At 38.9% G+C, this 25,064-nt stretch overlaps 1 protein-coding gene across 1 annotated transcript; it reads left to right on the top strand.

The window, feature by feature from the left end:
• The first annotated feature begins 3,626 nt into the window (after positions 1-3,626).
• ALX1 (ALX homeobox 1) lies at positions 3,627-23,676 on the top strand. Its single transcript, XM_035551793.1, has 4 exons — positions 3,627-3,858; positions 6,195-6,499; positions 10,237-10,365; positions 23,356-23,676. The coding sequence occupies exons 1-4, from the start codon at positions 3,627-3,629 to the stop codon at positions 23,674-23,676; spliced, it is 987 nt and encodes a 328-aa protein (XP_035407686.1).
• Positions 23,677-25,064: the final 1,388 nt, after the last annotated feature.

Here is a 25,064-nt window from a genome sequence, read left to right as displayed (position 1 = left end):
TTTCGGCTGGGACCCTGCATCCAGAGCAGCAGAGGCAGGCTGAGCTGAGGAGCCCGGGACGACCACCCCGCGCAGGGCGTAGGTCCCGCACCGTGCGGGTCCGCCACCGGGCTCGCGTTTCTTTCCCAAAACCGCTCATTTTTCAGCAGCGAGACGCTTGCACTTTATGCGATTTATGCGGGATCCTCATTCCTCCGTTCGGGTCAGTAACTTCTGATCCCAGGAAGGGCAGGAGTGTGAGAGCTGAGGGGGGAGGCAGCCGCGGCTCCCGCGGGAGAGCCCGCGGGTGCCGGGCGGGGAAGCCTCCCGCGGTGCGCGCCCCCCGGCTTATCTCAGGGGACAGGCTTCCCCCGAGGAGCCCCGAGGCACTGCAGGGGCGAGCTCCTTCACACCACCTCTGGCCACGAAACGTCTCTCCATCACACATAACACCCTTTCACAGAAGGTTTAGGAGATACTCCATCTCTGGAAACACAGCGGCACATCTGCACGCTGCTCTTAATAACCGGGCTGCCTGGCGGAGGGAATCAGTCCCTGAAGAAAGATGCTTTTCAAAGCTGTCTCACCTCAGCACACGATTTTTTTAACTTTTTTTTTTTTTTTCCTTTGTCTCCTTGTCTCCAGGGACCTGTCCAACCCTTTTTAAATGGTTTTAGCCCGCTGAAGTCAGCTTTCTGCTTCCAAGCTTTTAAAGAGAACGAATGCCATACGTGGCGCCAATTCTCCCCTAGGTTACATCTCTCCTTCCCTTTGAAGTCAGCTGGGTTGCAAAGAGGTAAATGAGAGCAGGATTTGGCCCCTGGAGCTAATAATGCTGTGAAACCGCTCCGTGGTTTACTTACTTACTTACTTATTTTCCCTGGGGTGGCGGGAGACGGTTTTTAAGACCCGGTTATAATTTGCGTCGGTCCCTATTTTTAGTACTCGGGGCGATGACCGTGCAAACGCCGGTGTAACGACGGCGCTGCCCTCGCAGGGGAGCGCTTCACGGCGACGGGGCGACATCGAGCGGAGCCGCCACCGGGGCGAAGGCGCTGCGGGAGGGGGCTGCGGGGGGCTGCTTGCTCTGCCGAGGGGGGGAGCGGCGGGGCAGCCGCTCCCCAGCCCGATTCCCGTCGCTGCAGGCGCAGCCACCGGCCGGGAGGGTACAAGGGAGTAAGGGGGGGGGGGATCGGGGGGGGTCGGGGGATCGCAGCCGCTGGGTGCGCTCCGGCCGAGGCCGCCGGGCAGGGAGCGAGCCCCGTCGCCGTCGAGGCGGCGGGACACGCGTGGCCCGCGGACGGTCACCCGCGCTTCCTTCTGGCTGCCTTGAAAATGCCCCGCTGCTGCTGCTGGGAGCTGTGGCTTTTACGGGCACAGGAGTTGCTCCTTGTCCTCGGCTCCTCTAGAGTTTACCAGCTGCCTTTAAAGAGGGACATTTATTGGGATAAAAGTGGATTGCAGGCTGCAACAAAGTTGCATGTGTCTTTCATTTAAAAGACACCGAGAGCTCTTTTTTTTTTTTTTTTTTTTTCCTTTCTTTTTCCCTCCCCCAAGGCATTTAGTGCTTTTAAGGCATAGTTATAAACAAGCTGCCGAAACGCCAGCACACGGAGATGCGGGCGGCGGGGCCGGGGGGCAGGGAGAGGATCTGTTTCCTTGGGTCTGGAGCAGGCGTAGCTCCAAAAGGTGCAAGGGGGAAACGTGCCGCTCCTGCAAGGACACTCAGAGATCACACCGCCTCCGAACAGGCCGCCGGAGCGGTTCCGGGCACCGGGGCTTGCCCCTCGCCCCGGCGATGCCGCCGGGCTGACCCCCACTGCGGGCAACGCTCCCCCCTCCGCGCCCCTTCCCTTTCTCCAGGCTCCCACCACCCCCTCCCCCGCGCAGACCCTCCCGGTCCCCCAAACACCCGCAAGCAGCCCCAAATCCTCCAGCTCCCGCCTCTGCGCTCCCCCGCGCATCCCTCGGCGGGACGGCCGCGGGCCGGGGGGGCCGAGGGGCGGCCGCCGGGGGGTGTCGGAGGAGGCCGCAGCACCGCGAAACGGGGCGGAGGGGCGGAGGTGGCCGCCGGCGCTGCGGACTCGCTGGGAAGCAAGGGCAGGTTGTGAATGTGCGTGTGCGCGCCGGGCGACGCCTGCAGCTGCTTGCTGGGGCGGTGGGGAGAAATCGCTGAAGCACGCACGTTTCGCTTTGATATCTCTTTCTCCAGAAAAAAATAAAATAAATAAAAAATCAGGCTAGAGACCAGCTGAAGAAGGAGCCGGGAAGTACACGGGACCTGAACTGGCCTTCTCTTCACCTTTGGCTGGGTTCACAGGAAAGGTCTCTAAGAGGCTCAGCAGCCCTGGCTGGCCATTACCGCACCTACACTTCAACTGCTCACTAAAGCTTCATTTCTTCCCCCACATGGGGGAAGGGCCCTTCAAACTCATTTCTGAAATAGCCTTCATAGGACAAACTCGGGCCCATGATGCTGCAATACTGATCTGAACAGATCGCAGAACTGTTTTTTACCTTACTCTAATGAATATGAGAGTGAGCTTTCTTCCACCAGGAAGCATGGAGCAAGTCTTTTGTGTAATTTGGGCCTTTTCTAGAAGTTCCTCCTCTCTCATCTATGTTTTAAATCCTGTCCATGTGCAAAAGGACCAAGGAATTTAACATTTTAAAGCTCATACTTTGGGTGAAAACCACCCACTTTTTCAATATCCATAGAAATGCACACATACACGGCTCATTTCTTTTTATTACTTAAGATTCTGTTTTGCTACTTTCTGTTTTAACTGCCTCATGCACACACGCACACGCATACACACATGCACGTGCACGCAGAGGAGGACTGGAGGTCCTTTCGATAGCAGCCCCATTCCCATATTCTCCTTCAGGCCAGCTTGTGAAGTGAGAGACTTTTGCCTTTAAGTTCCTCTTTTTTCCATTCCCACTACATAAACAACATCCTCTAACATTTCTTTCTCTCTTCTACTTTAGGACCAAATTTCCGAGTTGTTTAATAAAGAAGGAACACTGCTTCTTAATTTCACAGTTTCAGAGAGCAGGACTGCAGTTACCAGTCGGATCGATTAAAGAAAATTCTTTACTTGAGGGTATGTGCCCCAGAAATTACCTTGCCCTGAGCCTCCCGGGGAGCTGGGGGAAGAGGGAGGGCAGCCCGGCATTACTCTCTTTTCAGGATCCCTGGAGAAATGCGAATACGTTGCAAAAGGGAAATGTCCTTTCTGTGTGCCGTCCCTCCTCCCTCCTTGTCTCCCCTCACCCTCCCCGCACGCCTGTGTGTGTCTATCTGTCTGAAACGGATCTGTCTGTCGAAAATGGGCCTGGAACTCCCTCCTGTGTTGGGATTAGGTCTTAGGGGACCTGGGGTGGAGTTACAGTGCTTGCCTATTTTCATATTCATTAGAAATGGGAGGTTGCATAAGGATCCCTGCTGAGCTTCAAGATATAAAAGCAACTTCGGGTTCCCCCTTTCAAGACAAGACAAGTCAAAGGTTCAGAGGCAAAACAGCTCCCTGAGCTCTGAACGTCTTTCCCTCCCTCCTTCCTTCCCTCCTATCCACTCACCCGCTCTCTCTCCCCTGCTCACAGTCCAGCCTCTGTCTAGGGAAGAGGCTTTCAAGCAGCTTTAGATGATTATGGATTTTCTGAGCGAGAAGTTTGCCCTGAAGAGCCAGCCGAGCAAAAACAGTGACTTTTACATGGGAGCAGGAGGCACTTTGGAGCACGTTATGGAAACTTTGGACAATGAGTCCTTTTATAGCAAAACGTCAGGCAGCAAATGTGTGCAGGCCTTCAACCCTCTGCAAAGGGCTGAGCATCATGTGAGGCTGGACAGGACATCACCCTGCCAGGACAATAACGGTAAGTCTTCACCCTAGCGTTATTTTTGCTCCTCTGCTTTGCCCTTCCTGGAGACGTACTGGGCAGACTAGGGGTTCTCCTGCCCGGGGAGACCAGAGACAGCCGCGCAGCCTTGGGGTGCTGGCATGTGGGGCACTACCAGGTAAATAATACTAATAACAATAAGGACAATGGTACTGAAGCTGCTGATGATAATAGAAATAATAATCGTGACAACAACAACAACAGAAATGATCTAAAAGCAGCAAAAGGCAACCGCTCGCTCGGAAGCCTTCTTTGCCGCTCAGCGCGGCCCCTCCGGGTGCTGCCCTCCCTCTCTGCCGGCCCCGGGCAGGGTCCCTCGGCTGTGCCCCGGGAGCACCGCGGCGCTGGGAGCGCAGCTCCGAGCACGGAGCACGGCTCGCCGGCGGGGAGGAAAGGGACGGGAGGGAAAGGGACCGAGATCGGGATCGGGATCAGGATCGGGACCGGGATCGGGCGCTGCCCGCCCGTGCCACTCCCCGCCGCGCCGGGGCTCGGGGCCAGCGTGCGGTGTTCCCGGCTCCGGCTGCAGATAGCGGCCGGGCGGGCTCCTCTTCCCCCCGGCAAAACTCTGGAAGGAGCCCTGGGGCTCGGGGACGGCGGCGTCGCGAGCGCGGAACGCGCTGTCTCGGTGCGGTACCGCCACGGGATGAAACACGAGAGTCGTTTGGTCACGTCTGGTTCTGCCCAGTAACGCTCCGCGGTTATAGGATTTACCGCTGTTATTGATATGATTTTTTGCTGTGCTACCGAATAATGCTCAACAGACGTAACGCATGATTCTTCATACTGACTGAAAACGATTGAGGTAATTCAAACGTCAGTGTATTATTGTTATTATTATTATTATTATTATTATTATTATTATTATTATTATTTATTTATTTATTTTCTAGCTGGTCGGCAAAAGAGAATGTGGAATGTTTTATTTTATAAAGAGTTTATAAATCCGCCCATTATTCCACCATGATGTAATTCATGTTTAGAAAAAAATAATAATTTTAAAAGCTCATCCCAGCAGAGTCGGAAATACGGTTAAAATCATCTGCAATAATGGGACTAACAATAGACTAACAATATTTTACATTTTTTGACTTCATATAGGTATTGATTTTTATTATTATTATTATCATTTGAGAACATCCTTTTTGGATGAAACAGTTTGTAAGAAATAATGACAAATTTCTGCAAGTGCAACTTCGAAAAACTGCAGAAAATTGATTTGCCCATTGAAGTTTTTCTTAATTAGCTCATTTAATGTGTGCCTTGGGGGCTTTGGGGCATTTCCTATCTGTGTTTGTATTGATGACAAGTATCTAAAAATTCTGTTTGGTTCAAATCACCTCAGAGTGAAAGTAAATAAATTATTGAGAATGCGAGGAAAAAAAAAAAAAAAAACAACTCCAAAGCAAGCCCATTATCGCATGTTACATGATGTCTTTGTAAATTTTGATTTCAGTAGTTTCAAAGGTTTTTTTGCCTGTTTCTGGGATTAAAAAAAAAAAAGCCCTTTCGAATCTTGTAACTTACTGCATGATTATTTTTTCACTGATGTGAGATATGTAAAAACAGAAAAATAGAAAACATTTTCATTTTGTATTAAAAAGCTACCAAGAAATATTTCTTATCTCTACGACTCATATTTTACATAAAGATAAATAGTTCCTGCGATCCCTATGCAAAGTATTTGAAACGATCTCTTTTAACAAGTTAACATTTTGCAGAAACTCTCTGCATTTTCTAACCATAACAAACTTAATTGGAAGCAATTCCACTTTACAAACCCAAGAGAAGGTATGTGGAATCTATGGAGTTTGTTAAGTGAGGTTAATTTTCAGTTTCATTTGCTTCTTAATTTGTCAGTTTACAGCTATTTAGCTTACTCTGAAGTTATTCTGCATTTTCATAGAAATAGAGCGAGCCTTGTTTATCTGCTTCCAAGCTTAAAGGTACATTTGCCAATAGCTTTATACCACTTATATGAAAATCTGTTTTGGGCTAAGATATCTTATCTGTGCAACTCAAGTTGAATCTGATTTCATGGATTATTACCTACTTTACTGGCAGAGTAATATATTCAAGTAGTCTCCTTAAACTGAAAGATTTTATATTTTCAGACACAACTTTTAGTTTAAATTTAGTGATTTAGTACTTTTATTCTATTTGTCATTAATGTTGCAGAGTCCTTTTCCTCCATCTCATATGGGAATACACGTAGACACAGGATCTGGTTCTTTATAACACTATTTTGTATGAAACCTTCAATCTAAAGCCCCCTTTTAACCAGTTATTTCCCTCCCCCACCTTGTGTACAGTGAACTATGGGATTACTAAAGTGGAAGGACAGCCTCTTCACGCAGAGCTGAACAGGCCCTTGGACAACTGCAACAATCTCAGGATGTCTCCGGTGAAAGGGATGCAGGAGAAGGGGGAACTGGATGAACTTGGTGATAAGTGTGACAGCAATGTCTCCAGCAGTAAGAAGAGGAGACACAGAACAACTTTCACCAGTTTGCAGCTGGAGGAACTGGAGAAAGTATTCCAGAAAACTCATTACCCTGATGTCTATGTACGAGAACAACTAGCTCTGAGAACAGAGCTCACTGAGGCCAGAGTCCAGGTAGGAACCAAATTCGAGCATTTCCATGGCAAGTTCTTCATTGTAAGAAGTGATAAGTGGCACTCTTGGGGATTGTACAAAAGCCCATAAAGTTAATGTGAATAGATCATTTTGCTTTATTTCTTTTTAGATATAAACTGTTATATTGCAGTGCTAAAATAATTTATTATTACTATTTTTAATAGCTTGTGTTGCTGTTCTAGAAGCTTGTTTAAAAGATGAGAAAATATTAGTATGAAAGCAGTCTTCGTCTTTGGTTGTCCTCCTTTACTGTTGGAATTCTAGGCAGTGAATGCATAAAGTGTTAATGTGTAAAGATCCGATTAAAGAGAGAAGTTTTATGTAGTTCAGACTGGTGATGATGCAGAACTCTACTGCAGAGGATTCTGTTTGTGTTGCGGCATGAAAAACACAAATTTAAAAAGCAATCAAATTCCTTGTTTATTCCAAAGAGTAAGCAATGAAGCTGCACATATATAAATGTATGTGTGTGTGAGTGCTTGTGTATGCAATTGCGTGCGACATCTGTGTATGGCAAAGACAATCCTCTCATCTCATCTGAATGCTTAAAGCCAGCAAAACTGGGAAATACATTTGCTTGTTTTTAAACTTGAATACTCAACGAATAATGTTATTCTAATTTTTGGATCAAAACATACTGGTGGACATTAATTTCAGTGTTTGAGCTTTCTATCTGCATACAAAGTTGGTTTATTCATTATGCGTACATATACTAATCTCAGGGATATTTATGACTTTGGATGTTTAATGGTGATAAAAGAAGCTAAAATATCCAGGAAAAGCAACCCTTCCCCCATTAAGAAAACCTCTCTTAGAAAAAGGTGTTAACTGCATTCTGCAATTTCATCATATTTTAAGAGATCTTCCCCATTCTGTTAATACCCATCATTTCAATTTAGGGAATAGCAGTCCTGTAGATTCATACCGACTGAGATTAATTCTTTTAATTTAGTGACTTTAATATGATAACAACTTCACAACTTGTAATTAACTGCATACTCCCACATGCATATAGAGAAATAGACGTCAGCGCACATGCATACAACTGAAATTAAACCAGGATCATTTTCAGAAAGAAATTCCATTAATTAATTTTATAAATCAGTGTTCTTTTCATGTCTGTTCAACCAGATGGCATACACACTGTTGTCATCTGAAAACAGTCCAAAATCATCTGTCAGTTACATCAATATAATATCAGTGATGCCAATGGAACTTAGTTCAATAGCATTTTAACTCTTTGGGCTCTGTGCAATCCCTCTCCCTCTGAATTTGGGACAACTTTCCAAATTTGACTTCTATTCATTAGGCTTTACTCATGACTTAAAAAAAAAAAAAAAGAACAAACAAACAAAACAAAGCTTGCGTAATGTTAAATTTCTGCTCTTACAATTGCATAATTCTGGAATCATGAGAAATACTTCAAGAATAAGTTAATAGGCAGAAAAGGAGAGGAGAATGGGACTTAAATTTGTCTTTTTTTTTTTTTTCCTCACATTGTTCTCTAAGTTTTAGAATCTTCATATGGTAAAAGTATTAGAAATAAGAGAGTAAATATTAAAACATAAATGTCTGCAACAGTCTTTCATATAATATCTACTTCTATTTCATTTACATATTTTCCCCTTTCTTAAAAGATAACCGATCTTTGCATTTCTCATACACTAAATATGAAGGGAAATGGTGATCATTTTTATCCAGAGTAGCAACAGTATTCCATCACAAGGTTAAGCAATTTTAAAGGCCTTACATCATTACAGGCAAGCATCTGGCAATTCAAGGATAACAAGCAGCAGATTTTTACATTACTTTGTGGAGACAAATGGTTACTTTATCTCTGCCAAGAGTCAGTTTCTAGTAAAGTGATGTAAACAGAAACATTTTGGGGGATTGTCAAAGGAAAAAAAAAAGTGCTTTTCGCATAGTCCCTATAAATTCAAGCAAATTGATTTAATTTAACAGAGTGATCAGCTGGTTGCCTTACCCACATTTCCCTTCACCGCCATTTCATCAATATCCAGTTTAATATTTATTCTGCATACATGCAGAGAGAGCCAACCTGAGCCTAATTTATCTAACTTGTTCCCTTTCCTGCTTCATGTCAGTGAAGTAATTGGCACCCATTTTAAGGAGATTGTCGAGGTCTTTTTTTCAATGAAAGAGCCTCATTACTAAATTCCCTTAGAGTGTTCTTGGTGCCTCCTGTGGAGACAGGAGATTTTTTTCCCCTCTTTTCTTTTTGCTGAGCCTCAGGCATAATAAATAATACAAATTTACCAACAAGGTCCTTAACAATATATACTCAGCAGTTACATGCATGGGCCTTGCTTTGATTGCTGAGTGCATTTTAAAAGATTGCACATACTAAATTTGCCGTGAGTCCTTGAGAATTAAAATAAGCAAAATTATGCTCTGGTTGCTTAAGGAGCGTCAAAAGAAAGTTGAGTTCTCCAAGAGATCAAGATAAAAAGTGAATTATAAAACAAATTGTGTTATTTTGAATATTCTACCATCAAGGATCAGAAGCTCCCTCAAAATGATGTTCACAGGTGCTGTTTACAAAAAAAAAAAAATAAAAAATAAATAAAATCCATCAATATATGTGTCTGTCCAAATGGGTTCACCATTCATTTAAAAGGAAGACTAGTCAATGATATTTTTTCCATAAAAAACAAAACAAAACAAAACAAAAAACAAAAAAAACCTGTTAATAGTGTGACTTCTTTAAAAAAAGTCAAAATTAATTTGCAGAGCGCTAAAGACTTAGTTATATATTACTTTCATAAAGGAACAGTTACTTCAGTTACTTTTCTTAGCAGTTTATTTAATTCAAGATGAGTCTTAGCCAGTCCAAACTAAACTGTTTGAAAGAAAAAAAATTTGAAGACCACTGGACAATAACAGATACTAGTCAAAGCAAGAAATGTGCATATAATACATTTTGAAATAGCACACAATTATAGAACAGTCCAAAGGTTATATAAGCATCAAGAAGGCAGCTTTTAGTTGACATGTAGACGTTGTTTGAAAACTAACTTATGTTGTAATCTAAATGTAAAGTGTAATCTAAATGGAAGTGTTTCTTCCATTGTTAGAAACATAGATACTTCCTAATACAAATGTGGAAAATGTCACAATAGTTTTAAACTGTCTATGATATCATGATTCTTCATCTTTCTTCACTGTTAGCTGTAACCCTTGCTCACAGAAACTCTTTTCTGTAGTATGGACTACTGCCCTTGTGCCAGCATTCCCTGCCTTTTCATTACAGCCCTTGATAAAGTCTACATGTACCTCTAGGAGACAGAGCACAGGTAGTCATATCAAGTCAGTGGTCTTGTGAAATTAAGAGGAAGTCTCTTTACAGTGTAACTTGCTGCTACTTGGAGATTTTTCACTAAAGAAGTGACTGTCAAAATTAGCACTACCTGATCATCAGATTATTCCTTTGCCTTTTTTTTTTTTTTTTTTTTTTTTACGACAGTAGATAGGAAGTAACATATTTTTTCAATAGCTAGAAATAACTTAACACTGAGAAGATTAAATTTTAACAGGAACTGCAGGAAATTCATGAGCTTCCTTTTCCTAGATAGACAGTCATTTCAGTCATTTTCAAAGCTGCTGAAGTCTCTCTCTCTCTTTTTTTTTTTTTTTTAATGACTCTGCAAACTATGTAATTAAGTTTATCTTCATGATTATCTTCTTGTTTACTCTAGGTTTGGTTCCAGAATCGAAGAGCAAAATGGAGGAAAAGAGAACGTTACGGTCAGATCCAGCAAGCTAAGAGCCATTTTGCTGCCACTTATGATATATCTGTTCTTCCAAGGACTGACAGCTACCCTCAGGTATGGTGAAGACCAAGTATTATTTTCGTTCTCCATTTATCTTCTCTTGCATTCCTAGGCATATACCTACACACAGGATTTAAGAAGATTTTTCTGTGTTTAGTTTTTAGTGTTCTTTAGACTTGTTGCTGGGAGCTGAAATTGCGAACAACAGTTCTGACACCTAATATGAGTAACTAACTCTTAAAATACAAGTATTTTTTAAGGAATGATCTTAGGAGCTGCAGTTTCACATAAGCTATGTACTAAAAATGTTTGGCAATATGGTTGTGCAGCTAATTATATTCTGCACATAAAATTTTATGTGGATTTGATCTAGGTCTGCATACACATTATGGATGTAGTATAAACCCACTGAGATTGACAGGTGATCTCTAGGTACCTTTCTTCTGATGTATTAAACACACACTATTTCTTTACAGACCTCAATAGACCATAAAATGTAACAAGTATTCTACTAGCATGAAAGTTTTTATGGTCACAAATAATCAGAATTGAACCTATAGGGCTGGGAGAGGGAAGGGAGGAGACAATAAAGCTCTCCTGAACAATAGTAATTTGATGACTTGTTCTTGTTCTTGTTCTTGTTCTTGTTCTCGTTCTTGTTCTTGTTGTTCTTGTTGTTCTTGTTGTTCTTGTTGTTCTTGTTGTTCTACTTGTTCTTGTTCTTGTTCTTGTTCTTCTTCTTCTTCTTCTTCTTCTTCTTCTCCCTCTTCTTCTTCCTCTTCTTCTTTCTCATTTCTCCTTCATTATATAGTAATGTATTATTGTGTAATAAGATCTTAACCTTCTGTTTCTATTCTCCAGTTCTTTGTTTTCCTGCCTCGCATTGCAATCTGTCATTGTTTTCCTGCTTGTTTGTTTCATTACATTGAATAGTTTTGTTTTGAAGCCATTGCTTTTCATGTCTCTTGCTTCCCATTGTTTTTACCATATAATTTAAAAAGAAAAGGCTCCAGACAAAGTAAAATTCTGTTATGTGTCCCTGTGGCAAAGTAATTCCACTACTGTTGTCTTGCTTATCTTCTAGTTCATCAGGTAATAGGGTCTCTGTTAGCCTTAGGAATACACTCACATTCAAAAGCATTATTGGCTCTGTCTATGTGAGCTTGCTTTGTTCATGCTCTGCATTGACTGATTATGATTAGCTTTGGACCAGAGGTCTCAGGCCCATGTCTCAACTATCCTAGTTAATGTGCTTTACTTCTTAGGAGGTTGAACACTAGGTTCAGTGTCTAAGACAGAGCTGGCTTGTGTTCCAGCAGCTCAGAGTATGGTCACAAACATTTCAAACAAGGTGGAACCCATCATTCTACCTGTTAATATTTATAATGCAACAGTGGATTAATGAAAATTACATCAGAAACTGTTGAATGATACTTGGAACTGTTCAGCCTGGAGAAGAGGAGGCTCAGAGTAGATCTTATCAATGTTTATAAATACATGAAGGGAGGGTGCAAATAGGACAGACCCAGGATCTTTTCAATGGTGCCATGACAGAACAAGAAGCAATGGGCACAGACTGGAACACAAGATGTTCCATCTAAACATCAGGAAACACTTCTTCACTGTGCAGATGATGCAACACTGACATAGGTTGTCCAGAGAGGTTATGGTATCTCCCTCCCAGGAGATCTTCAAAAGCCACCTGGACATGGTGCTGGGCAATCTGCACTGAGTGGCTCTGCTTGAGAAGAGGTGTTCGGACCAGATGATGACCCCCAGTGGTTCCTTCCAACCTCAACCACGATGTGATTCTGTGATTCTATGATATACTGTATGTTTAAGAAGGAGGACACAGTCTGAGACCTACCTAAGTGGGTGTGTGTGTAAAAAACAAACAAACAAAAAAACACAGTCAAAACAAGAACAAAACACCACAAAACCAACAACCTGAATCACTCGAGGTGGTTTCACAAAGACACAGATGCACAGACACTGATAGATCTCACTTAAGGTGTCCAAATATCTTTAGAAGAATCTTCTGGCTTCTCTATGACATCATAACAGGTGAACAGTGTTTTGGACTTCCCATCTCTGACTCAATTTTCTAGACTGAATTGGCTGTCTCCAAGGTCTTGTATTTTTAACAAGACTTCATCTACAAATGTTCACAACAGTCAAAAGTTTTATTAGCATAAAATAAGGAAATAAATAAGTCATTGGTAAGCACTTAAAATTGTTGTCCTAAACTAATTTTTTTTTTTTTTTAAAGAAACATTTTCAAAAGATAGGAGAATATCACTAACAAAAATCTAAACCCAATGAAACATCTATTCTGTACTTTCAGATTGTTAAAAACATGAATTAAATCTTAGCATTTTTTTTTTGGATTTGTTAAAGAATATCTTCCCTGGGCTGATGACACGTCTAAGTTTCAGGCTGGCAAAAATTTCTGTCACTGATTTATAAATTCTTAAAAATAGGAGACTGAAATGGAAATGTTGATAGCATAATCTATATAAAGCAACTCTTAAGTATATAGAAATATAAAATGTATACTCATTCATAAACATAGATGTGTATTACTCACCCACAATGACAGACTAACACACTGCAGATAAACAGGTTCAAACGTAATTAACTCTAGTCACCTGCAAGAGAAAGTTGTATTGTACCGTAATGTACTTTATGAATAGGAACAAGGAGCTAAATGAAGGTGAGAGTCCTCTGTATACTGGCTGTTTCAGTTGGATGCTTATATGCATAGTTTTGCTACATGATAAAAACAAGCCATCTTACTCCTCAGTAAAGAATGTGGCTACCTTTCTGTATACTGCAATAAGAATTTGTATCAAGGCAAAAATCACTGAACAGCCAATGCGATTTCATGTTCTTGCTAACCTACTGGTAATTCTTTGTAGTTTCACATTCTTAAATCATCATGATCAGTAAAATTATATATATATTGTTTATCATATATATATAGCTTATTTCCAGTGAGAATACTTTATAGTTAAGTGAGAATACAATGAAAATCCATGTTAAAAACACAATATCCCTAAATTAAAATCTTTTGAACTAGAACATTTATAAGTGCCTTACTCACAGGAAATGAATATATGATACATGATTTACCTATAAGTTCATTAATCTATTCTACAGAAAGATATTCTGACAGAAAGAGATATTTAAAATTGTGACCTGCATGTTTGGTCTTAGCATTACATGACGATTTCCCAGAACAATTCCATTACTTCAGTGCTCTGAGAATGCTCACAAGCGAAAAAATACTGCAAGAATGTAAAGCATTTTTTTTTTAATTTTTATTTTTTATTTTTCCTCTGTACAAGCTCTCTTATTGTGACACTGACATCACTAGAGATTAGACAGGTTTTGTCATACTTTCAAATAACCAGATTTTCCTGGAGACTGTGGAACAGATTACTCAAGCTTGATTATGAGTCCCTTACTAACATGGAGGAAAACAGACTTTTTTCTTGGCAAAAAATATAGGATGATGTTGAAAAATGGATAAAATCAAACTGGGATATTTATTTACTGCTGTGTGGCAGAAGAAAAAAGAATAAATGTGAATTTCTGGTGTGCATTATATGAATTTGCAGCCTGAAGATTTCTGCTTTGAGCCCCACCATGGATATGTTCCCAAAATAGACATCCAACTTGCATTCCAGCAGAAACATCAGTCTCTTTTGCAGCCAACAGAGGGTGTGGAGACCCCTGCTTAGTCACTTCACCAATTATCTTCATAAAGTACAAATTAAGAACATGATGCTGCCATACAGTGTGTGACTATATAAACCTGAAAGATTTTCCTATGAGAAAATTATCTTTTCAACTTATTTCAGAGGGAAGGCTGGCTGTGAATTTTCTATAAGCCAATATAATTTTGCTATTATTTTACAAATCTTTATCTTCAAAATAGTAAAACATTTTTTTCCCTAGATCATATTTGTTTGTATTGCTAATTCAGTTGCCCCTTAATTATTTTTACAGCATATGGACTTAAGGTGCTGCTTATTGTGCAAAATTCTTGCTTAGCTGGCTGTCAAGAACTTAAGTATCTCCTAAATTGTCCAAACTCTGCACAAAAATATCTCCCATTAATTATATTGGCAACACCTGGATTGCAGGGGAGGACAGTTAGTAGACTATTTTGGGACAATAATCTGTTATTCACCTGAAATTTCCAGGCCTTCTGTGAGTACTGTTGGCAAATATAATAATGGAAGAACAAAATAGAATTAAGTTAGATGGCAAGAGGTAAAGCAAGCAGTAGTTAAAAATTTCTAAATGCTAGATGGTTTAATATTAGAAATATCATAAATTTTATAAGACTTCACTCAGAAAAACTATTTAACTTATGACAAAATTATGCTGAAAAGTAGTGTTTTGTTTTGTTTTGTTTTGTTTTCTAGGAAAATATTGTGTACATTACTTTTCATAAATTTTAGTAAAAGGTTTCTGATTAATTAGTTTCAAGGTTCTCTTTTGGATGTAATACATTGTAGTCTAAATAATTTATTGGTTAAAACCATTATCCAACACCCTTTGTACTTCATTAGTCAGCAATATTCTGCTGATGGTATGAAAGCTAAGAGAAAGCATCCTAATAAGGGGAAAATGAATGCAGATTCAACTTGCCTAAGTAAACATTAGTAAACAAGCAATACTTAATTTGGTCAGCTAAGTATAATGTCTAGTATTATTTAAGATGTCTTGGGATATCTGAGACACTGTTATGGTGCTGACAAACAAGACTTACAAGAAACAAGCACCATTCAGAGGAGGTAGTTGCTGGTCAGGTAGATCTAGACACTTGTGTTTAGGAAATTTAATCAAAGAGACTTACTAACACAACTTGGTTCCATTTAAAAGTAGGTGAAAATCTGGTCAATGAAGTAGTCTATTCCTAAAGTAGGTATAAAATAAGTAAGGCAATCTCTAAATATGTATTTTTTTCTCTGTTGCCTAGTTCAGATGCAGACATCTACAGATGTCTTAGATGGACATATGTATTTTGTGTTGGGAAAGGAACAACAAAATGGTTGCTTCTCTTACTTTATTGGTCTTGACCACTTTTGGTGTACTGTGCCCTCTGAGAAGGCTAATGCTACAAAGGCTGACTTTGTAAGATTCAAGACTTCGGTATAAGTACAAAGGTACCAGCAAACCTGAGATAAACTAATTTTTATCCCCTCCTTATTTGCCTGAGTGAAATTTGATCAAAAGCCTATATTACTATCTGTAGACCTCTAGCTTTCTCGGTAAAAGTTAAATTTAATTTATAGTTGTTATACTTATAAATGTAAGTGAAACAGCATGTAAATAAACAGCTGCATTAATTTGTGCCCTTGAAAAGCAGAAATAAGGGGCAACATTATCTATCCCCACCCCACTTGTTCCCTTCCTACACTTTGCATCTTTTCCTCTTGTTCTCTGAGTCTGGTTCACCTGTCACTGTCCTTCTAAGTTCCTCTGAAATGTTTTATCCTTTCAAGCTGTTATACTTTTCATGCACTATCACGTGTGAAATTTGTTTGTTCATTCAAATTTACTTGATAATGTAGGCAAGAGTTGGACAGAACTTAACTTTCATGGAAAATCCAGCCTAGTGTAGATGGGAACCCTAAAAGGAGGCAAAAACATTTTAAAGATAATGGAACTGCAGAGATACAGGATGGAGGGTGCAGAAAGAAGGGAGAATGCTGAAATCACAAAAAAAAAAAAAAAGAAGAGTGAAGATTCTGAAGTTTACATTCCACCCATGATAAAGATAAATCAAATTAAATACGTTGAAGAGCATAGCATCCCATGATTTGTTTTGGCAGCAGAAGTGTGTAGAAGTGGTATCAATATACATGTGTTATGTACTAAGCCCTTGGATCATCATTACAGTTCTGCTCTAGCCTTAGTACATATGGGTAATTCTCATTAGCAATAATCAAAGTTACATGCTCCAATTAAATTTTTCATATGGCATGCATTAGACACCACATGTTATATGACTTAAAAATTCTTTTAACTGTAGTAGACTTAAATGACAGTTAATCACAATAGTTCATTAAGGCTATGGGTACACTGATTAAGTAGGAGTAGATGTGGTAGACATATCTCAGCTATCTTCAAAGAAGCTTTACCGTATACTCATGCTGTCTAGCTGTGACAGCATGGAGCTCAGGCTGGGCCACCACCTGGGTAGTATGTTTCTTGCCACAAATGTGCTGACTGTTGCACTGCTGTGGCTGATCTTTCAACAAGAGTAACATTTCTCATCTTTTTGGGTGGTGTCTGTTCCACACAAAATAGTTTGTGCTCTGTGCTTTTATTTTTTTCTTGATTCTAAATCACCGTATGTTGTGAGACTCTTCAGAGTCTCAACATTTTGTTACATTTTTTTTGTTTGTTTCTGAAAACATGTATTACTTTAACACTGTGAGTGACTTTAGCTGGGGGTTATTTACAAGGCAATTCTTTTTTTTTTTTTTTTTGAGACAAAAACTTCTTTTTAATGTTATTTTTCAAGTGTGAAGTATTGTGTTTAACTGTATCATAGATGTGAAATGTAAGTAATTCTTATTGTAACTGACCCTAAGATTGCAGTAGCAAGAGGTTACTACAGAACATCTTGTACTATAATTAAAACTTGATAACTTTTCAAATCCTGCATTATTTTGTTTCCTGGCAAACTGGTTAAGCATGGAAGATTTTATTTATTTATTTATTTTGTTCACCATATGTAAGGCTGACGTGGACTGAACAGAAATATCTTGTATTTTATAGCTGTATCATTAAGCTTCTGGCTTCCAAGATCCAACTTGTATTTTATGGACATATTTGAAAATGGTGTGCTGCAGCTCTCATATGAACCTGAACCCAACAGGGTACAGCTGATCTTCACATGCTCACTAAGTCCAATGGCTCTGCTAGTGTAAAGAGGATCACAAATTACACCAAGAAGCATTTTGTCTAGATCATAATTAAAAAATCAGCGTGAGTGTGGTGGTTCCAAAGCTAGTCATTGAATCTCTGTAGCTGGAGATATTAAAAACTTGACTGGATAGGACTTGAGTAATCTGATCTAAATTCAAAGTTAGCTGTAGGCAGGTGTTTGGAAAAATAATCCCAGAGGCTCTTTTCAGCCTAAATTATTCTATGAATTGATGATTCTGCAAACTCAGGATGTACAGGCAAATCTCTGCCCATACTTTCAGTATTCCAAAAACAAACAAACAAATAAAAAAAAAAGTAGTAAGTGACAGGCCAAATTAATTGTGCTGATGGACTAGGAACAGCCTACAGATTATAAATTGTAAACTAATAGTTTTGAGCAGTTTTAATGGCTATTGAATTTAATCTGCCCAAGTAGCCCCTTGTGCAAAACCAGGTTTCAGATTTTCTGTCAGGGCAAGGATTGTTTTTTTCACATTAAGAGAGAAGGAGTGACACAAGTTTACCCATTCATGCCTTTTTATTTAATTTTTTTTTTCTATCGTCTGCATGTTTTCTGTAGTTAGATGGATCCTTAACTGTTATAACTGTTGTCTTCCTTGCAATGTCCAGGAACATCCTAAGAACAGAGCCAATGTGTAGTATCTAATTACTATAATAATAACAATAAAAATAATAAACTATTGGAATGATGATCTAATAATATAACATAACACAAATAATGTATATTGTGTAATACAATAATAACAATTTAATATCTAGAGATCTTAAAAGTGATACCTTTTTTTTTTTTTTTTTTTTTTTTTTCATGTGAAGCACTAAAACACATCCACTCAAATAGTAGCTGTGTGTGGTTATGTGTGGTTGTCTGTTGGGAGGAGACTCTGGTCTGGATAAGCATGGGAATAAAACACGTGAAAATAAACTAAAATATAATGCAGCACCAACAAACAAACAAACAAAAACTTTAAAATATAATACATTTGGTAATGGGAGAACCAAAACTAGGTAAGTGATAGTAAAAGTCAGAAAATTTTGAAAACTGAGTTTATGTGACTTCTCTACATATTGTATAAGAAGACCAAAGTTCTAGGAACTTGGCAGTTTTGAAGAAAAAAGCAATGAAACTAAGAAGGATGATGTATTACCTCAGCTAATTTTCCTCTTCAGTGTCAAGCAGAAGGTCATATGCTTAGGAAGTGACATCATAACTATGTTAACAACCATAACTCTCCAGTTATGCTCTTGTCACAGCTTTGAAATCCTACTTTTTTTTTTTTCTTCCTATTGGGAAGGGTGCACGCATGTATGTGTGTGTGTATAAAATATACAGTAGGTAAATATATTGAAGGGTTCTGGTAATTTCATGGTAACCACAAGAGCAAAGCTCAAGTTGTTTGTGATGTTAACAGAAACCAGAGATGTGCTGCGTGTATAGGCTCATTCACAGTCTCTGAATTGCCTTTTATATAGTTCATGGATCACACAAGAGCTTAAGAGGAAAAATATTTTCTTTAAATTCATGTACATAATGTCCTTTTTCCTTCCAACATACCAGAAGAAGGCCTGATAATTTTGACTTATTGTAAAGCATTACATTTATTTTTAATACAGGAATATCTTTTGCACCTAGATTTCCCTGTAAGACATTTATCCTTGCTGAGAAATGAAAATCTAATATCAAAAATGAAGTCACTCAACTACTAAAATGAATGGAAATCTAATATGACTGAAACATAGTTCTGAAAACCATAACTGTCTCTTGAAAGAAGATGTAAAGCTCTTCTAGCATCTTAAAGAATTTCTGAAGTTCTGAAATTAACTAATTTGAATTCCCTCCTCTAATGAAGAAACCCATGGCACCACTTTGAAAGTTTTAGCAATGAAAGCTTGTTCACATATTTCTTTAACAAGACATTGATATATTTTAGGATTTGTGGCTGAATTCTGTCCTCAGTTATACCTGTGCAAGTACATAGAAGTTAAATTAAGAGAGATTTGTCTAGGATAAAAATATCAGAATAACTGGTGGTGCTAAACTTAGTTTGCTGCCAAACAAATTAATAGAAGTATGGAAAGAAAGGGTGATTTTGTGATACCTCCAGACCACACAGGCTATTGAGCACTTTCAAATTGAGTCTCTGAACCTTCTGAAGTCTTCCCATCATGACCACATTAAAAGCAAATTCATGTGTGCTTCCATTTAAGCAGTTTATTTTTTATTTAAAAAATTTTTCTTCCTATAACTTTATCTGTGCAATCTAGGCAACTGCAGAATTCGGGATAGGGTTTCTTAAGAAGAAATCTCAGTAGGTCAGGTAAATGAAACTTTGTCCCTTGTGAGTTAGCTCTGGGGGTGATGAGCTCCTTCAGAATAAGCTCCTGTATTAGAAGCTGCATAGATACATTAGTCTCTCTCTGGACAAATTCATCCTGTTGTGAATGTTTTGAGACTAAAACACCATCAGAAAGAATGGTGTTTTGTGTGCGTCTGTTTCAAATATATGTTTATATATATATATATATATATTTGCTGGATTCCTTTTAAATTGTATCAGCTCTGTTTTCCAATTCAGCAAAACAAACTGGAGTGAAACAGCATGGATATAAGAATGGGTGACTTGTTCTGTAGAAAGAAAGGGAAAGAAAATCCCAACAGTTGCTTAATCTGTCACTGCTGCTGCAAGAAATGTACATATAACCACAAAATACAAAAAAAGTACAATTAAAAGATTCTACTGTTCCTGTACAAAAAAAGGCAAGATTTTTGAATGGATGACTGTGTTTCTGCTTTTGTCAGTTCATGACTGAAACAGAGTATATGCCGTTTGGGCTTTCAAGAAAAGTGAAAATTATTCTCAATCTTATAGGTTGTCATCTGTTACCTTCTTTACTACTTTCGTTTGTACTCTAATCACATGCCATATGGCTCCAAAATCTCTCTTTCAAAACAAATTTGCAAAGGTAGCAAGTCTTGGATGACCTCTCAGTTGCCATCCACTTAACTACCATGTTTTCCAACTCTTTCAGGGTACTTATTTTCTTTTTGTCAGATTCTGTAAATTCTCATACTCTGCAAAGGATGTGAGAAACCTTCCAGGCAAAAGGATACTCAGGAATCCGTGAATCCTGAGCCGTAAAACATGTACTGCTGTCTTTGGGAATATTGTGTGTGACTGAATGCAGCAAACTTTCATAACCAAGGCTATGATTCAAATAGGTCCAAACACTGTACGTACTCCTGAGATAAACCATCTGTTCTCTGAGAACTAAAATAAAAAATATTTCTGATTATAAGTCAAAACAGACTGAGGTAGCTAAGGGGTATTGAGGCAGCTGAAGATCATGTCAAGCTGTGGAGGGTCTCTTCTGAGACAATGTTTGAGAGCCTTCTAAAAGTTGTTGAAGCTAGGAGGCAAGGATGGGAATGTTTTTATTTTTTTTTCCAGCCTAGAGAAGAGGAGACTGAGGGGATGTCTGTAGCTTCCTCACAAGGGGAGCGGAGGGGCAGACACTGCTCTCTGCTCTCTGGGGACAGCGAGAGGACACAATGGAATGGCACGGAGCTGCAACAGGGGAGGTTCAGTCTGGGTGTTAGGAAAAGGTTCTTCACCAGGACGGTGGTTAGGCACTGGAACAGGCTCCCTGGGGCAGTGGTCACAACACGGAGCCTGCTGGAGTTCAAAAAGTGTTTGGAAAATGCTCTCAGACGTCTGGTCTGATTTTTGGGTGGTCCTATGAGGACCATGCAGTTGGACTCACTGATCCTTGTGGGACCCTTCCAACTTGGGATATTCTATGGTTTTGTGATTCTATGAAGAGCTCTGAAACTCTCACTGGAGTCTCTTTCCTCGTGTAGATCTCAGGAGGCCCAAAGAAAGGAGGAAATATTCTCGATCACCTCCCCCAGACACCTTATTCACTCCATTACCTCTCAGCAGATCACCTAAGATATACAGAAGATGCCAGATGTGCGCCCAATTAGCTGTGCGTATGTGTATGTTTGGAAAGGAAAGCTGCATTTATGTGAGTGGGTGTGTCAGTGTGTGTATGCATGTATGTGTAAACAAGGAGACTGGCTGTACCAAGAGTTTGGGAAGACATATTGCTACCCTGACCTTCCTTCAGTCCTCTGCAGGAAACCAAGATGAAGCATTTGCTGGTTCTTTTCTACTGCCGGAACTGCCAACGAGCCCAAATTAGTTTGCCAGCTCCTGATGACCTCTACTAATGCAACAGTTTGAAGTACTAACTTTTAAAATAAGACTCTAATTACCTCATCCTTTCTATCTGCACTAGATCTCAGCTAGATGAGTTCAGTGAACCATAATTTATCTCTTTAGCTTGTTGGTGGTTTGGTGGGTATGCGTTGTTCCAAAGTAATAGGACAATGGGAAAATAACCCTCAAAATTAGAAACATTTTTTTCAGTCTGTGTATGACTCATAATTCATTACTTCCACTGGCCTCAAATTTGGCAGAAAAAAAAAATCAGCTACAGTGATAACCTACACATATTAAAGCCAAAATTCCTTTGTTTATGCATTTGGAACGTGAAGACAAAATTAAGTCTGAAGTGAGAGTTCACTTTACAGTGTTAACCGAAGAATAATTGCAATTACTCCAATGTATAGCAGAGAACTAAGATGTGGGCTCAATCCCAATGCAGCAGAGCAATGACTTACTCAACAGACAACAGATTTTTAGGAAGAAAACAAAAAGAAAAGGATATAGAATATGGTATAGGATATAGAAAAAGGATTCTGAACTGCAAATGATGGTTACATATGCCTTGCATCATGATATTTTCTGGTCTACTGCAGTTTGTAGTTTTTTTTTAAGTCAATATTCAGGAAAGAGATATAAGTAAAAGTGGAGAAGAAATAAATAAAATTTAAAAAAAACAAAACTACATAGAAGATTGGTGAGTGCATGTGAGAAGTGACTGAGGAAGTCACAGTTTGCCAGAAAGTATATCCATGCAGTTGTGATATAGAAATATAAAGAGCAGAGGATTTAAAAAGATAGTATAGCTGCTGCGTGTGAAGTTTGATTAAAGCCAAGTGAAGAGGACAGATGAAAGAATGCACAGTCTCAGATAATGATGGGAGCTTACTTGTGCCAGGCCTTGAAAATCTTTCTGTATGTTCATCTAGTAATAAATACGTGAAAAATACCTATGTATAGTATCTGTTCATAGACAATAGAAGTCCGGAGACTCAGAATGAAGCTTTAAGTGCCTGCCAAGTATAGAAGGCATTACACATCAAAGCATGAATACATGGTTACTCCAGATCTTCAGCAGACATTGCTGGTAGCCACAAAGTTTGGCTCCTAGACTCTCATGGAATATTTTCCAGGGATGTACAACACAGCCTGTTAAGGCTGAGAGCTGAAAAAGAAATGCCCTCAAGTATAATTTCATATAAAACTATTATGAAAATAATTTTTGTCTTAAAGCTATCTTTGAAAAAACTTCAGGAAAAGAACTCTTGGATATATTATTAACAACCATGCTTATATCTTATGGTTTCATTTGCTTTAAAGTCATTATGCAGTGCTACTCAAGATTTAATATTAATTTAATATTAATTTAATACTTGTTGGGCTTTGTAGCTAGAGAAAGCCTACTTTGTTTTGTTCAAAATTTTACACTGTTTCCTACCATTATATTAAAAAAGAATTCTGTTGAGGGGAAATTTTTATCATGAATATAGCTATGGTACTGTATACTCTTGACACCTTTTCTTTGATGGCAATTGTATGCATTCCCTAATTCCACTGACTGGCTGGGCTGATGGCATCCTGAGCTTCAATGGTAAACACGCAGGACAGACTAACAGAGCAAATGGATGACAGAGTAAGGAATATGATTTAACAACCCCAGCTCCCAGGTGATGATTTTGATCCATATAGTGTCTTTATAGTATGTTTTTAACAAGATTGCAGAGAACTAGATAAGTAGTTGTTGCATGTTTTAGAACAGAACTAGTTATGGATGTACTAAGTGAAGCCAAGTAATGCAGAAAACAAAAGGTGAAATATCTAAATTTAATCTTGTTCATTTTATATGTTCCAGATTCAGAACAATCTGTGGGCAGGGAATGCGGCTAGCGGTTCTGTGGTTACTTCCTGCATGCTACCACGAGATACTTCCTCCTGTATGACACCTTATTCCCATTCACCCCGGACAGATTCTGGCTACACAGGCTTTTCAAACCACCAGAACCAGTTCAGCCATGTGCCCCTCAATAATTTTTTCACTGACTCTTTACTTTCTGGGACAACCAATGGACATGCTTTTGAAACCAAGCCGGAATTTGAAAGGAGGTCCTCCAGCATTGCAGTTCTACGGATGAAAGCCAAAGAGCATGCTGCCAATATTTCCTGGGCCATGTAAAATAGCAGTAACTTTTGGTTTTGTTTTTACTTTTTTTTTTGTTTTGCTTTTTTTTGTTTTTGTTTATAGCAAACTGAAAACATTTTAATTTTGCATATTTAAAGGACACAACAATAAGCTGCTGTGTGTGGAGTGCTAGAAATCACAATATACATGGTCTGCTTAAAAAAAAAAAAAATATAATATTTAACAATAAAACTTAAGAAAAAACCAAATAGATCTACCATGCATCAAGCTCAACAAGCCCTCTTTTTTTTTTTTTATATAGAAACATGTTTTGTTGTACCAGTTGATGAAATATGATTATAGAACCTCAAAAAAGAATAAACCTATTAAGCAAACTTGTCTACTTCATTGGTTTTTATCAGTCCTGTATACAAAATTAATACTTTACAAATGAATACTCCATCAGAGAAGAACTCTGTAAAGGAAAATAAGTTTATTAGACAAAAACCATGAGGTAAATCTCTAAGCACACCATGCAGAGAAGGAAATATATGATCCTTTATGTTGTAGGTGAAATTTGTAGACCTAACTCTCTCAGCACTGTGCTGCTGCTCTGAGAGAGCTCTACTGTTTTGCTACAATGCTTGTTGAGCTCACTGGAACTCAACTGCACAACTGTTGTATTAGTGCACAATGAAAAGAGAAGGTAGTCCTTTATTTTATGAACCTGAGTGTATTCCTATGAAAGATAACAAGATTTTTACTGAAGATATCACTAAAAGCAGGATCACAGTGTTTAATGGAGTTTCAAAGAAATGCACAGATTGTGTAGATCAATTAGTGTTTAAATAAAATCTTTAACATTGCAGATAGAGTGTCTTGAAACTTAGGTCACAAAGGAGGGCATGGAAAAGTACTTCAACACTTTCAAGAGAATCCAGATTTAGAAACAAAACACAACAACAAAGTTTTGCTTCTATTTCAATCTTACTATTTTTTGTTTTGTTTTGTTTTGTTATCCTACAGTCATATTGGAAAGGAAAAAGTCCAGCAAGACTTTCCAGTTTGTCTGTAACTAATCTCAAGATGTTATAAGAGTACATTTCATTTAATTTTAGTAACAGTTTACTGATATTTTGCTTATTTTTATTATTTTTTTCAGAGTGTAAGACTGGCTTGCTCCCTTTAAAGTCCATAGGAAAAATCTTTGTGACTGCAGTGGCAGCAGAATTTGGCTCTCAGCTCCCAGCCTATCACAAAGGAATTAAAATGTCAGCAGACTTTCTGACATTTCTGGTGGAAAAAAAAAATAGAGGAGAAGAAAAATACTTTACATCTGGAGAATTGCTATCTGCTTTGATTTACTTCTCCTCCCTTTCCCCTGTCACATTCCAAGCTCCTTCAGATGAGTGAAATGTCAGCCTCTTTGAAAGCAACAGTCA

This window comes from Cygnus atratus, chromosome 1 (genome assembly GCF_013377495.2).
Source record: "Cygnus atratus isolate AKBS03 ecotype Queensland, Australia chromosome 1, CAtr_DNAZoo_HiC_assembly, whole genome shotgun sequence".
In the NCBI taxonomy this organism is placed as follows: domain Eukaryota; kingdom Metazoa; phylum Chordata; class Aves; order Anseriformes; family Anatidae; genus Cygnus; species Cygnus atratus.
This window is presented reverse-complemented; position numbering and strand designations above follow the sequence as displayed.